At 28.4% G+C, this 16,092-nt stretch overlaps 1 protein-coding gene across 1 annotated transcript; it reads right to left on the minus strand.

Moving 5' to 3' along the window:
• On the minus strand, positions 14,375 to 15,396 carry LOC109126644. Its single transcript, XM_019230394.1, has 2 exons — positions 14,878 to 15,396; positions 14,375 to 14,604 (listed from the first exon to the last, which is right to left on the minus strand). The coding sequence occupies exons 1-2, from the start codon at positions 15,139 to 15,141 to the stop codon at positions 14,449 to 14,451; spliced, it is 420 nt and encodes a 139-aa protein (XP_019085939.1). The 5' UTR covers positions 15,142 to 15,396; the 3' UTR covers positions 14,375 to 14,448.

Below are 16,092 nucleotides of genomic sequence, written 5' to 3' on the forward strand. Positions count from 1 at the left end.
TGCTAGAGGACTAGCAAGATTTAAGTTTGGGTGCCTGATAACTCTCTAATTTACATGTTTTTAGCATTCTTTTTTGTCCATATTTTGGATTGTTCATACCTCTAACTTAGCATTTTTAGGTCATTAACTGTTAGAATTTATTTTTAGAGCATTTAGGGTGTTGCATTTCTGCATTTGCATATTTTGGATAAAAACAGGTGCTAAAGAGCCAAAAATGGGAAAAACAAGGACAACTCGAGCATGTACACGAAGGATCCATCGAGCTACAAGAACAAGTCCGAACCCCAACACGATCGAAGAGGATCCAAGAGCGTGAAGAGCAACCCGAAGATCCACCCGAGGAGTAACCCGACTTCACCCTCGTGTACCCCATCGAGTAGACCATCGGGCAGGACTGGGAAGCTAGGTCAAACGGTTTCCATATATAACCCCCCTCTTCCCCTAGCTTGCAAACGAGCACGCCGCAGACCCTCAAACCAGAGAGCGAGAGCTTCTGTGAGAGAACTGAGCGACTCAAAATTTTTCTTCTTGTTTTTGCATTTTTATTTTGTAGTTTTCTTAGATTTCTATCCTATACTCTTTCTACTCTACTCTATCTTTTAATTCAATGTCATTTTCATTCATTTTGATTGCTTTGTTATTCGTTTCTATGTCCGAGTAGTGTAGTAAACTTTCTAGGGATGGGATAGATGATTTTGTGTTCTTGATCGGTTAGGATGCTTTAGTTGATTGTAAATGATTGATAGATTTCCTTCTATATTGTTGTTCTTAATGCTGTCAACAGACCGAAAGGAGTAGATAAAATGCTTGATTTAGCCAATGCTAGAGGTTTACTTAACTCTGAGTAAGAAATTAGATGAGTCTAAGTCTACTGACAATAATGAATCGTTCTTAATGCCTGCTTGTTCATATTGCTAGTACGACAGTGTGGTAATGTGTTCAAGGTTGATTGTTGCTAGTGCGAAAGTGTGGTGACAAGGTCTTGGAGGTTCATTGTCTAGGAAATAATTGCTTGAGGCATGTAAGGCATCCGTACTGGTCTAGAACACTTAGGATTCGATTACCCCCATCCTTAGGAACTTTCGTATTTCATTTGTTTGCATTTTCTTCACTTACTCGACTACCTACCTGATCAGGTACACGATAACCTGCATCGAGTAATACCTCGAGCTGTTCATATCTCACTTACATACTCGATCACCCCACTCGATCCTGTACTCGATTGCTTGCATCGAGTGCTTAGGTCGTGTGGTTTACTTGTTTATATTCTTTTATTTTGTGTATTTTAGGATTGTTAGAACCAAAACCTTAACTGCTTGACTTGACTTGTATTGTACTGATCATATCCTTCCTGCTAGCAATACACAACCATTTGGATTGATAACCCTTTGTACTACAACTGCATAGGGGATTGATACCCTGGGTGAAAACCTGTCTATCATATGCTAGCATGTAAACCTTCGGCTGTCCCCATGGAGTTGAATCACAAACTCGATTCCGTTGTTAGTCCTGTCTTTGACAATCCCGAACAGTATCGCAGACTTGTTGGCCGTTTTATCTATCTCACTATTACGCGTCCTGATCTCTGCTATGCTGTTCATATTCCCTTACAGTTCATAAAAAATAGCGTCTTGTTGCTCATTGGGAGGCTGCTATACGACTTGTCAGCTATCTCAAAGGTTCCTCTGAACAAGGTATCTTTCTTCGGTCTAATAGTCTTTTGACACTTACTGCCTATTGTGACGCTGACCATGGTGCTTGTCCACGCACACGACGGTCTCTCTCGGCCTACATTATGTATCTTAGTGATTCGCCTATCTCGTGGAGGACCAAGAAACACTGTGTCTTCTTCCTCAGCCGAAGCGGAATATCGCTCAATGGCTTTCGCTCTCAAAGGATCAAATGGTTGAAGGCTTTGATGACAACTCTTGGTGTTGATCACAAGCATCATATTCCTTTGTTCTGTGACATTCAAGCTGCAATTCATATTGCTGCCAACCCTGTTTTCCATGAGAAGACCAAACACATTGAACGTGACTGTCACCAGGTTCGCGATGCAGTCCAAGACAAGTTGATTTCTACTGAACATATTACTACAAACGATCAAGTTGCCGATCTTCTTACTAATTCTTTACCTCGGCCGGTGTTTGATTATCTTTTGTCCACGTTGGGTATTCGTAACTACGACATACCAACGTGAGGGGTGGTATTAGGATATGTATCAATATATTCTCTAAAGATACGACTCTATCGTATTAGGCAACTTGTACATGTATAAATACCACACTTTACCATATGGAATAAACAACTTTACATTCTACTCAATAATATTTCAAAAATCAATAGTGAAGAGGTGAACGTATGACTGTGAGAAAGATATTCTCTATTAGGAGTATGAAGATTTTGGAAGAGGGAATAAGAACTAGAGATTGCGAGAGAGAAGAGATGGATTGGATGGTATTTTGGCAATAATGTAGTAAGACAAGTTGTAGGCTTCATCGAGAAGAGTATAACTAATGAAATTAGAAAAAAACGACGGTTAAATTTTGACTATGCGATAACCATATTTCTTTATATCTGTCCATCCATATGCAACTACAAGATGATGTTCATTTCAGGAAAATTAAATAAATCATCCAAATGGACTACCTCGATGTTTTGTGAAACTCATCTAAGAACACTCAAAATTAGATGCAAATGATTCTTTTAGAAATTACAGATGTCTAAAATAACCTTATTTGCAATCATAACTCAAATAATATTAATTTTCTGTAATTTTTTTTCGAAATTAAAAACTGTAAGTCGTCGATTATAATTTTCCTTTTAAAATCATGAGTTGTCAATATTTGCTATCATTTTTCTACAAAGCATAACTCATTTTTGCAGTCATAATATATGCTATCATATTTTACAAACTGTAAGTCATCGATTTTTCCAAACTGAAAATCAAAAAGAATACCATTTTCAACCAATATCAAATTTTGGCAAAAAAATGAAAATGTCTTGTTTCCCGCCAAGACTAAAAGTTGGAAAATTGAATTTTCCTTGTCAAAGTAGCAAAATCACGAACAACCTTATACATACAAAAACTTGAAGCACAAAGTTTTGGCAGAAAGGTTTTACAGTAATGTTTTACAGTAATGTTTTCCAGCCAAAACCGTAAAATTATTGGGAAAAATGTCATAAAAATCCACAACTTTTAAATTTGGGACGATTTAATCATCAATTTTCAGGATGCTATTTTAATCACAAACTTTCTGTTGACTTGATCATAAAATAGTGAAGTTTTGTTGACCATGCCGTTTTACGTATGATGTTTACTAAATCTCTAATCCTAGAAAGAAAACCCCAAATTCTCTCTATAATACCAAAATCTCTTATGCAATCTCTCTGTTCCGATGAGTTTAAATTCAAGTTTTGACACATCTGATTGCGTCGGTGAGTGTGGTGTGCCATTGATGATGTAGAGAGAATTTGGGGTTTTCTTTCTAGGGTTATGGATTTGTGAGTTTGGAATCAATTTGGAGATTTAGTTTCTTTAATTTGGTAAACGATGTTGTTTTTGGCGTTAAAAACGTAGTCTTTATGCAAAACGGTAACAGATAACATATAATTTACTCTGTTTTTGAGATCTTTAACAGAGAATAAACGTTGTGGTTAAAATGGCGTAACATTGGGTTTTATTTCCAGCCAAACACGTAACATTGGGGAATTGAATTTTTAATTTACCAAGAATCAAAATCTATATATGTAAAAAATGGAAAGCTACACAAACATGATTTTGACAGAAAATTAAGAAATTTTGTTTTCCCGTCAAAAGTACAAAATTAGAAAATTATGTATTCTCCCGGTAAAAACTGTAAAATTATATTTTTAATTTAGTAAGAATCATATTTCTATATTTAAAAAATAATTATTTATAGTCTTTCAAATTCGAACTTTACTAGAATACTAGGTTATGTATTGGACTAATCATTTTAGCTCAGTTAGTGGATTTTAGATTCGAAGAGATTTTAAAAGATTTTAAGAAAATAATCAAATATTTTTGGTGAAACGATGACATTTACTTGTTAAATTTCATCAGATTTTTGGTTTTGACTTTGAGCAGTGGTGATCAGGGTTGTGCACATTATATAAACTGTGAAACTAGCTTACACAATTGTTTTATGTAAAATGATTTATAGTCCGAATTCATGAGTAATTCAAGTGTATTGATGAACACCTCACAATTATTTAGGATTAAACAATTGAATGTAGATTGACAAAAAAAAAAAAAAAAAAAAAAAAAAAAAAAAAAAAAAAAAAAAAANTGTAATGGTGAGCATCTCATAATTATTTTCTGTTGGTTCAAGTTTTAAAAAATCAATTATTTATTTTCTATATTTCTCTTTATATTTTAAAAACTTGGAAAATCTTTATCCAACTAAATTTGTTTTGGTAAATTTATATTAATAACTAAAAGTTGAACATATTATACTTATGTTTTGCTCAAAAAAAGAAATTGCGTTATATATTGAACACTAAGTCATTTTATGTTGGGTGTTGTAATAGCTTTCTCTTTTCGTCTTCTACAAAAAAAATCTACTAAAATATGCATTTTAAATATGATATAAAATATTTCCTTTATTTTTTAACAAAATTTAAATTGGTAAGAACGGCTATGCTAGCGATCACTATTCACTAGAGGATGAGTGGTCATCCCTTTCTTAGGTGGAAAAGGCAATTGAGTCTTAACGTTGTGTTAAATTTACAAAACCCACCAGCCAATAAGATATTCGACCGAAGACGGAAGAACATACAATTAGATTTTGGGTGAATTACTCAAATGTTACTCATTCTAAGTAATATTATCAGAATCTACAAAAAACTTTTTTATTACTAGAATGTTTCGAGTATTTTCAAAATATCGAGCGTGTCCCTGTTTTATGTTACCGGAAAAAACGTAATTACAAAAATGCCATTGCTGCGTCAGACGCCACGTCAGAAATCGCTGACGTGTAACCATAACTCAGCCGTAACGCGTTACAGAGTATGTTGCGGCTGAGTTATAGGTATGTTGCGGCTGAGTTATCGGAAAAACATTTGAGTAAGAGCGGACGGCTGACTTATTAAAATCTGGCTGAGTTATGCGCATAAGTCAGCAAAGGGTTACAGCTGACTTATTAAATCTGGCTGAGTTATGCGCATAACTCAGCTGTAGTTACGGCTGAGTTTTCACCCGATGGTTGAGTTGTCAAAATTTTGGCTGAGTTATCACAACGACACGGCTGAGTTGTCAAAATTTTGGCTGAGTTATCACTACGACACGGCTGAGTTACCATTTTTCGCCTGGCTGAGTTATGAAAAACGGCTGACTTATGAGATGTTGTTACGGCTGAGTTATGGTAAAAAAACTATAACTCAGCCGTCACAGGCTGACTTATTGACAACTCAGCCATTTGACGCCTGACTTATTAGCAAAAGATTAATTACTAGAATGTTATTCAGTTACGGCTGACTTATCAAACGATACGGCAAAGTTACATATTTTCAGTTGATGAAGCGGCTGAGTTTGGCAGCAATTTTTTTTTACTTTTTAATTACTGTAATGTTTTTCATGTTGTCGCTGAGTTACATTGTTAACTAAACTTCTTTGTTACATTGCAAATTAAAAAATTAACTACATGCATGCCATATATTTAAAATCTTATCATATTTAGGTCTATGTCTATTTTCATTTCAAATGATAATAAAAAATAATAATTTAGGAGAAATAAAATAACTAATTAAAAAAGTTATTAAATAAAAGAAAAACAGTAAAAATTATTTTTCTTGATATATGAATTAAATAAAAACGAAAAAAATATTTTTTTTTGTATTATATAACTGAATTTTTGTTTTTTTAATTAAAAAAAATAGATAACTCAACTTACCACATCTTTAACTCATGAAAATTTCCATGATGTTGAATAATCTTTTGAGTTAACAATTTTACAAAGGATATACCTCAAACTTGTACATCAACCATAACACATGATTATTCAAACTCAACTTCAAAAAAATTAGTTTTGTTAGTGATTGGTAACATTTTTGAATAAAATTTAGGTCTATGTCTATTTTCATTTCAAATGATAATAAAAAATAATAATTTAGGAGAAATAAAATAACTAATTAAAAAGTTATTAAATAAAAGAAAAGCAGTAAAAATTATTTTTCTTGTTATATGAATTAATAAAAACGAAAAAAACAATTTTTTTGTATTATATAACTGAATTTTCGTTTTTTTTTTAATTAAAAACATAGATAACTCAACTTACCACATTTTTAACTCATGAAAATTTCTATGATGTTGAATAATCTTTTGAGTTAACAATTTTACAAAGGATATACCTCAAACTTGTACATCAACCATAACACATGAATATTCAAATTCAACTTAAAAAAAATTAGTTTTTTTAGTGATTGGTAACATTTTTGAATAAAATTTAGGTCTATGTCTATTTTCATTTCAAATGATAATAAAATTAATAATTTAGGAGAAATAAAATAACTAATTAAAAAAGTTATTTAATAAAAGAAAAACAGTAAAAAGTATTTTTCTTGATATATGTATTAAATAAAAACGAAAAAAATAATTTTTTGTATTATATAACTGAATTTTCGTTTTTTTTAATTAAAAAAATAGATAACTCAACTTACCACATCTTTAACTCATGAATATTTCCAAGATGTTGAATAATCTTTTGAGTTAACAATTTTACAAAGGATATACCTCAAACTTGTACATCAACCATAACACATGATTATTCAAACTCAACTTCAAAAAAATTAGTTTTGTTAGTGATTGGTAACATTTTTGAATAAAATTTAGGTCTTTGTCTATTTTCATTTCAAATGATAATAAAAAATAATAATTTAGGAGAAATAAAATAACTAATTAAAAAGTTATTAAATAAAAGAAAAACAGTAAAAATTATTTTTCTTGATATATGAATTAAATAAAAACGAAAAAAATAATTTTTTGTATAATATAACTGAATTTTCGTTTTTTTTTTATTAAAAAAAATAGATAACTCAACTTACCACATCTTTAACTCATGAAAATTTCCATGATGTTGAATAATCTTTTGAGTTAACAATTTTACAAAGGATATACCTCAAACTTGTACATCAACCATAACACATGATTATTCAAACTCAACTTCAAAAAAATTAGTTTTGTTAGTGATTGGTAACATTTTTGAATAAAATTTAGGTCTTTGTCTATTTTCATTTCAAATGATAATAAAAAATAATAATTTAGGAGAAATAAAATAACTAATTAAAAAGTTATTAAATAAAAGAAAAACAGTAAAAATTATTTTTCTTGATATATGAATTAAATAAAAACGAAAAAAATAATTTTTTGTATTATATAACTGAATTTTCGTTTTTTTAATTAAAAAAAATAGATAACTCAACTTACCACATCTTTAACTCATGAAAATTTCCATGATGTTGAATAATCTTTTGAGTTAACAATTTTACAAAGGATATACCTCAAACTTGTACATCAACCATAACACATGATTATTCAAACTCAACTTCAAAAAAATTAGTTTTGTTAGTGATTGGTAACATTTTTGAATAAAATTTAGGTCTATGTCTATTTTCATTTCAAATGATAATAAAAAATAATAATTTAGGAGAAATAAAATAACTAATTAAAAAAGTTATTAAATAAAAGAAAAACAGTAAAAACAATTTTTCTTGATATATGAATTAAATAAAATAAAAAAAATATTTTTTTGTATTATATAACTGAATTTTCGTTTTTTTAATTAAAAAAAATAGATAACTCAACTTACCACATCTTTAACTCATGAAAATTTCCATGATGTTGAATAATCTTTTGAGTTAACAATTTTACAAAGGATATACCTCAAACTTGTACATCAACCATAACACATGATTATTCAAACTCAACTTCAAAAAAATTAGTTTTGTTAGTGATTGGTAACATTTTTGAATAAAATTTAGGTCTATGTCTATTTTCATTTCAAATGATAATAAAAAATAATAATTAGAAGAAATAAAATAACTAATTAAAAAAATTATTAAATAAAATAAAAACAGTAAAAATTATTTTTCTTGATATAGGAATTAAATAAAAACGAATTATATAACTGAATTTTCGTTTTTTTAATTAAAAAAATAGATAACTCAACTTACCACAAAAAAAGTTAGTTTTGTTAGTGATTGGTAACATTTTTAAATAAAATTTGAGTTAAGTCCATAACTCAACTTAAGTCAATAGTAACACATGTTACCAGTCATAGCCTATATCATCTATTTACTTTCAGATTTTTCTTGTGATAACTCAGCCATAACTAACTATAACTCAGCCGTCATATGACATTTCGTTTTCCCGTAAATATTATAACTCAGCCGTAAAGTCATATATATCATCCATTTACTTTCAGATTGTTTCTTGTGATAACTCAGCCATAACTCACTATAACTCAGCCGTCACATGACCTTTCGTTTTCCCGTAATGATTATAACTCAGCCGTAAAGCGATATTTTGGCGTGAAACCATCAGTTAACCTAATAATAGACATATTTCCATTCTAAATTTAAATTTTGAGTTATAATAATTTTAATATTCAATTGTTGGAGAACTACTTTTAGAAAAATAAAATTCTAAATTCGAATAATAATTATTTAATTATTTGCAATAATATTTTGTGATAAAAATCTTATTTTATGAATTTATTATGCGTGTGGATTTGAGTAGGCACAAAATTAGTGATTTTTCGCGCTTCCCTAACAACACTTTTTGTAATATCGAGAGACGTTTCAATACTTTTAGAAAAATAAAATTCTTAATTTGAATAATAATTATTTAATTATTTGCAATAATATCTTGTGATGAAAAGCTCACTTTATGAATTTACTAGGTGTTAGCTCACGCTACGCGTGAGTTCTTACATAATCGTTATTCTATTTTGAAAAATAATATAAATTAACATGTTATTATTATTATTTTTCAGTGCACATCAAAATTTAAAGACTACATAGTATTGAATTTAAATAAAGTAAAGAAATCAAATTTTCTTTTGATAATAATATCTTTAGAGCAATTAAGTCATATTTTCTCTTACATGCCATATATTTTTGTAGTTGTAGTCATTTTTCAAAATCATTGTGATATTTTCATAAAATTGATTTTGTGGTGTTAGTTATGCATATATTTTTTTTATTGTGAGAGCTTAAAGAGATTTAAAATATTTCAATTAAGAAAAAATCAAAACAATAAACAGTAGGTTTGCAGTGTCTCATACATATATAACTAAGTGAGTCTAACAATAGACTAATACATTTTGAAAAATGTTATTAAGCTAAAAAAAAAACAACATCAACTACTTTATTAGGTTATTATCTTAAAGTCTTTAATTGTGTATGAACTTTGATTTATATGAAATTATAGTGTTTCATATAGGAAAAAAATAAGTAAATTATATATTATATATTACATGTATATCCTATTCAAATAAAATGAAACTTTTATTAAGTTAAGATATCATTGGTTAAATCAAGGGGAAAATAATGATGTTGTAGAATTTATAGAATTATGTGAGATTTGAAATATGAGGATATGATAGTTATAATGAGACATGTGTCTTTCTTTTAATAAATAATACAGAAATTTATGTACCAAAGTTGCAATTAAGTGCATATTAACACATTTTTAACATTTTCTATTATATTAAATTAAATTCATTGAGAACACTACTATGATATTATTATGGGAGTTACAAACAAATTTTTATACTTTTCTAACTCTTAAAATTAAAACCCATTTAATTTAAAAGTGAGTGTTGGTGGGTCCATAATTTGATTCAAAAGTATAATATGTTACATATCGGTTGTTTAAAGGAATATGAATATCTAATTCTCAAATAAACTCGATTTTTTTTTTTGTTAAAACCAACATATGTGAAATTAAATTTATCTATGTAAATTTAAAAAATAAATATGAATATATTAGAAAAACAAGAAATATAAAAGGAATAATTATTTTTATATAAATAAAACAAAATTTGAAAACCATGTTAAATATATATAATATTTTCTAAATTAAAATATAGAATTAAACTCTTACAACACATATGAGATATAACAACATTTGATATTGGTGGGAGAGGAGGAGAGAATGATTACTTATAAGATGATAATCCAAATTAGATATTGGAGATGAATCTTTAAAAATAAAAACAATGTAAAATATATATCATGTAGTCTATAATATTAAAATTTAGCATTAAAAATTTACAATGATTTTCATCTGTTTTTTTTGTAATCCATGAAACAAAAATATGAAATTGAAAACAAAACAAAACGAAAAAATGATTTGACGTATTGTGGAAGAGAATGAGAGAAGTGGAGAATGTGAAAATGAGAAAGTAAAAAAAAGCCAATATGGGAGAATGAGAGAATAGTTATTTATATGATGAGAATTGATGGAAGTTACATTTAGAATTATGGGAGTTACAATTATAATTTATTGTGTTTGAATAAAATTGAGGTGTAGAATATGATTAATGCATAATTTATTTTATTTTCAGTTATAATTTTATTTTAATATGTGAATTAAAATTTTTTATTTCAATTAAACAATTAAAAAACAAATAAAAAATTAAAAAAATTAGAAAAAATTAAATGAAAATCAACCAATAAGGAGAGACCAAAACCTTACTTTTATGAGAATGGTTATTTATAGGATAAAAAGTGATGGAAGTTATATTACTAAAATAATTAAATTAAAAGAGTTACAATTATAATTAAATGAAAATGAATGGAGGAGAAAAAGTCAATTCACAATTTATGTTATTTCAGTTACAATTTATTAGTAAAGAATGAATTTAAAGTATGCATTAATGTATATGATTAAATGTGTTGTTTAATTAAAAATAAATATTAAGTTTACAAAAATTAAATGTGATTATATGTTGAATCACAAAATGAATATAATGATTATTATTCTAAAATAAATGTATTACAATTTTGTTGGATGTAAGTGAGAGTTGAGAAAAATTGATTTGATAATTATATTACAATTTTTTTTATATTCCCCTTAATTTAAGTTATACTGCTAGGCTTAGTATTAATTTTTCATCCTTGTAGTAAAAGCTAGAAAGAAAATATATATCAAACTGGTTTTTTATATAGCAAAATCCTTAAGATACATATTTGAATTAAATTTTAAAATAATGAATTTTATATAGTTATATGTTGAATCAAAAACTAAATATAATGATGAGTATTCTAAAATATATTTAATACAATTTTTTTGGAGGTAAGAGAGAGGTAAGAAAATTTGATTTGATAATTATATTACAAAATTTTCTTTCATAAGAACATTTCAAATTTTATAAATTTTATAAATAGACATGAATTTGTAAGAACTAATCAAACATCTAAAGTAAAGAATTAAGATACTTTCTTTAGCTTGATTCCCTTATTATGAGATGGTTATAACCAAAATATTATTATGGTCATCAAAAATTTATTTTACATATTAGAATACATATATATATTTTAAACCAAAATAATATAAGAAAAAAAGAGTACATAAAACAAAGAAACAATAAAATTCAAAACAATGTAAAATATATAGTAAACAAAAAAATATAATCAAACTCTTAATTGGGATTCCAACCTATGCAAGAACAGTATAAAAAAACAAAGAAAATATTTAGGATTTGAGATATGGTGGAGGATCTAAAGTAAAGAATTAAGATACTTTCTTTAGCTTGATTCCCTTATTATGAGATGGTTATAACCAAAATATTATTATGGTCATCAAAAATTTATTTTACATATTAGAATACATATATATTTTAAATCAAAATAATAGAAGAAAAAAAAAGAGTACATAAAACAAAGAAACAATAAAATTCAAAACAATGTAAAATATATAGTAAACAAAAAATATAATCAAACTCTTAATTGGGATTTCAACCTATGCAAGAACAGTATAAAAAAAACAAAGAAAATATTTAGGATTTGAGATGGTGGAGGAGAATGTGAGAATGGTTATTTATAGGATAAAAAGTGATGGAATTTATATTTCTAAAATAATTAAATTAGAAGAGTTACAATTATAATTAATAGTGTGTTTAAATGAAAATGAATGGAAAAGAAAAGGTCAATTCACAATTTATGTAATTTCAGTTACAATTTAGTAGTAAAGAATGAATTTAAAGCATGCATTAATGTATATGATTAAATGTGTTGTTTAATTAAAAATAAAACAATTAGAAATTATTAAATGAAAATCAACCAATAAGGAGAAATCAAAACCTTACTTTTATATATATGATTATGCGTGTGGATTTGAGCAGGCACAAAATTAGTGATTTTTCGCGCTTCTCTAACAATACTTTTTGTAATATGGAGAGACGTTTTAATACTTATTAGGAATCTGATAGAACAAAATACCCAGGAAAGAAGAAGAATACGTTTTCATATTATTGAGAAGATCCTAAACGATAACTCAGCCATAACATTACCATAACTCAGCCAACCCTCAAATTAGAATGACTAAATAACCGACCAAACCGAACCGAACCGGAAACTATTTTTTCCATTATTTTCGGTTAATTACGGTTATATTCGGCTTGCTATCGGTTATATTAAGTTAATCGACCTAATTTGGATAACATTTGGATAATTTATGGTTATATATTCATCTAACCGACCCATAACCGGAAATAACCAAAAAGTAATTTCAAATTTTTTTAAATTTTCAAATGGTTATCATATTAGTATATCCAAATTACCATCTTAAACCAAACACAATATAACCAAAACCAAACTGTTATATTAAAACCTATAATGTTTGAAATATAAACCCTACACCTCAAACCCAAACCCTAACCCTAACCCTAACCCCTAAATGTCATGTTTTGAATATTTTACACATTTTGATCAGACTGTGTAAAAATCAATCTTTGTCTATAATTATTACTTTTTATTGCTTATAATGATTGTAATATTCATTTTTTCATTCTATATTTTAATTTTGAGTTATAATAATTCTAATTTACAAATATTTCACAAGTCAGCCGTTTATGTCGATAACTCAGCCATATCAGTCAATTGTTTGAGAAATACTTTTATTAAAAAAAAAAAATTCAAATTCAAATTTTGATTTCTTTTTAAATAAAAAAATCGCTGAAATCTCATTTATTACGCGTGTGGTTCTTTACAATAAACATAATTATTGTTTGCGTCTCCCCAACAATACTTTTTATATTCTCGAGAAGGTATATAATAAATTAATATATTCGTTGCATAACTCAGCCATAACTTTACCATAACTCAGCCAATCCTCAAATTAGAATGACTAAATAACCGACCAAACCGAACCGAACCGGAAACTATTTTTTCCATTAATTTTGGTTAATTACGGTTATATTCAGCTTGCTATCGATTATATTAAGTTAATCCACCTAATTTGGATAACATTTGGATTATTTATGGTTATATATTCATCTAACCGACCCATAACCGGAAATAACCAAAAAACAATTTCAAAAAATTTTAAATTTTCAAATGGTTATCATATTAGTATATCCAAATTACCACCTTCAACCAAACACAATATAACCAAAACCAAACTGTTATATTAAAACCCATAATGTTGGAAATATGAACCATACACCTCAAACTCTAACCCTAACCCTAACCCTAACCCTAACCCCTAAATGTCATGTTTTGAATGTTTTACATATTTTGATCAGACTGTATAAAAATCAATCTTTGTCTATAATTATTACTTTTTATTGCTTATAATGATTGTAATATTCACTTTTTCATTCTATATTTTAATTTTGAGTTATAATAATTCTAATTTACAAATATTTCATAAGACGGCCGTTTATGTCGATAACTCAGCCATATCAGTCTAATTGTTTGAGAAATACTTTTATTTATTTTATTCGCAATTCGAATTTCACGATTCCCCAACAACACGAGAGACGTTTTAATTAAATAATTTATTAGGAATATGACAGAACAAAAAACCCAGAAAACAAAGAAAAATACATACTAATATCTCATAACTCCGTAATTCATAACTCAGCCGTGTGAAGTATATAACTTAACTGTAAATCAGCCATAACTTTGAAAATAGACAAATCAATCTTTTACATACCCAAATACAATTCATCTCGAATTGAGCATAATCACGAACTATCTTTAAAAGAGTGTAAATGTGATGGTATAATAATAATGTGCAACGCTTTACAAAATTATAGGAAACAAAATTTTTGAATTCTATTTTAAATCTGTTACATCAAATCTAAACAGTTGAAACAGAGAACCCAAAGAGACGATAAGAACCAAACACAACAAAACAGAAGCATAACGAGAGAGAGAGAGAGAGAGAGAGTGATAAAGAGAGTTTTCAGAATAATCCCCGATCTAAATAAAGGAATTACCATCCTCCTCCACCGCTTCCTCCGTAACTTCCTCCTTCACCACCACCGTATCCTCCTCCACCCTCACGTCTTCCACCACCGTATCCTTGCCCTGCAAAGGTAGAAAAAGAGATCCACCTTCCAGTTTACCATCCTTGCCCTGCAAAGGTAAAAAAAAAAGAATTATAAATAGGTGCGATGATATGTCTCGGATCTAATGCAGAACTAAATTGATGTAATTTTCAAAGCTCAATGCAGAACTACATTTTCACAGCTCTGACATATAATGTTAAATGATAGAATTAATCAACGATGCTACACATTACTCAGAAATATAAGTTTTCACATGAATCGAAGCTGCTTGTGTTACTCACTCATCAAATTCAGCTGCGGAACAATCGATAAAGTAAACTAGCAAGTGGGAAAAGCTTACTCTCGAGATAAAACAGGGATGATATCGAAGAGAACGAGCTGTAAGAGGTTGATGCTGAAAATGATTTGAACCAAGGCTCGCTTCTCTTCGTACTCCTTGTAAAGCCTCCGATTGAGAAACAGACACAGAGATCACATCACCACTATCCCCTCGAAGATCGCCCATCCGTAACCCATCTCCGGCGATCTCTCTCTCTCTCTCTCTAACAAGAACAAGTGAGAAATTTTGGTTTTCTTTTTGCCCTAATTTCAAAGCTTGATCCATCAAACCACACTAAACCGGATCTCCGTACCAAACTTATCAATTTCCGGTACAATTACCCAAATTCAGAGACACATTAGTAAATTGCCTTGATCTCGGCGTGTAACAGACCTTGGAATCAACAACGTCGCCGTATTGAGAGAAGGCTGTCTCAAGAGCTGTGTCATCGGTGGCCCAGGCTAGACCTTCAACGAAGCACTGTAACTCAACATCTGCGGACGCCATTGAAAGATTTTGAGAAAGAAGAAGAAGATCTAGGGTTTAACAACTAGGGACGAAAGAGATTTGTGGAGAATGAAGAAGACAAAGTCTCCAATATATAATGGGGGTGAGGGAGGCTGAGACTCAAGGTTAAGATATTTTCTAGGGTTTAGTTAGATATGTCGTTTACTCACAAAAAGCAATTGTCGATTCTAGAAAAAACTGTTTAGTGATGTCGAAAATCGAAAATGATGTGTATTTTAATTTGCTGATGTGTATTTTTTTTTTTTTTATTACTCTAAATCGAAAAATTAAACCCAATGGGTAAATTGTAATTATACCCAGGACATGAAACATTCTAGTAATTTTAAAAAAATTTATAGATATGAGTAATAAACCAACTTTTGGATAACATTTCAGTAATTCTTTCTTAGATTTTCTCCTCTCTGTCTTTTCTAGTAACTTCCATCTATAACTAGAATGAATTCGATTTTATTACATTATAAATAAGAGGAGAAAAAGGCGAAAATATCGACTGTCAATTTTACAAACAACAAGGTATAAACGTATTACTTATGTTTCGACCTTAATAAGTTATTACATGACACGTCCTATGAGTACATCTCCACATAATATTTTGTATATAAACAGTTTTCCACTCCATTGACTCATATGAGCTAATCTTTTGTTGATAAAAAAATAAATAAATAATACATGCATGTTAACATCAGATGTTGAAATTAATAAAAATAA

Source organism: Camelina sativa, chromosome 9, assembly GCF_000633955.1.
Source record: "Camelina sativa cultivar DH55 chromosome 9, Cs, whole genome shotgun sequence".
In the NCBI taxonomy this organism is placed as follows: domain Eukaryota; kingdom Viridiplantae; phylum Streptophyta; class Magnoliopsida; order Brassicales; family Brassicaceae; genus Camelina; species Camelina sativa.

Coding starts and splice junctions, on each gene's coding strand:
- LOC109126644 (XM_019230394.1), bottom strand. CDS start 15,141: ATGGATCAAGCTTTGAAATTAGGGCAAAAAGAAAACCAAAATTTCTCA. Junction 14,605..14,877: donor ATCCCTGTTTTATCTCGAGA/GTAAGCTTTTCC, acceptor TTACCTTTGCAG/GGCAAGGATGGTAAACTGGA.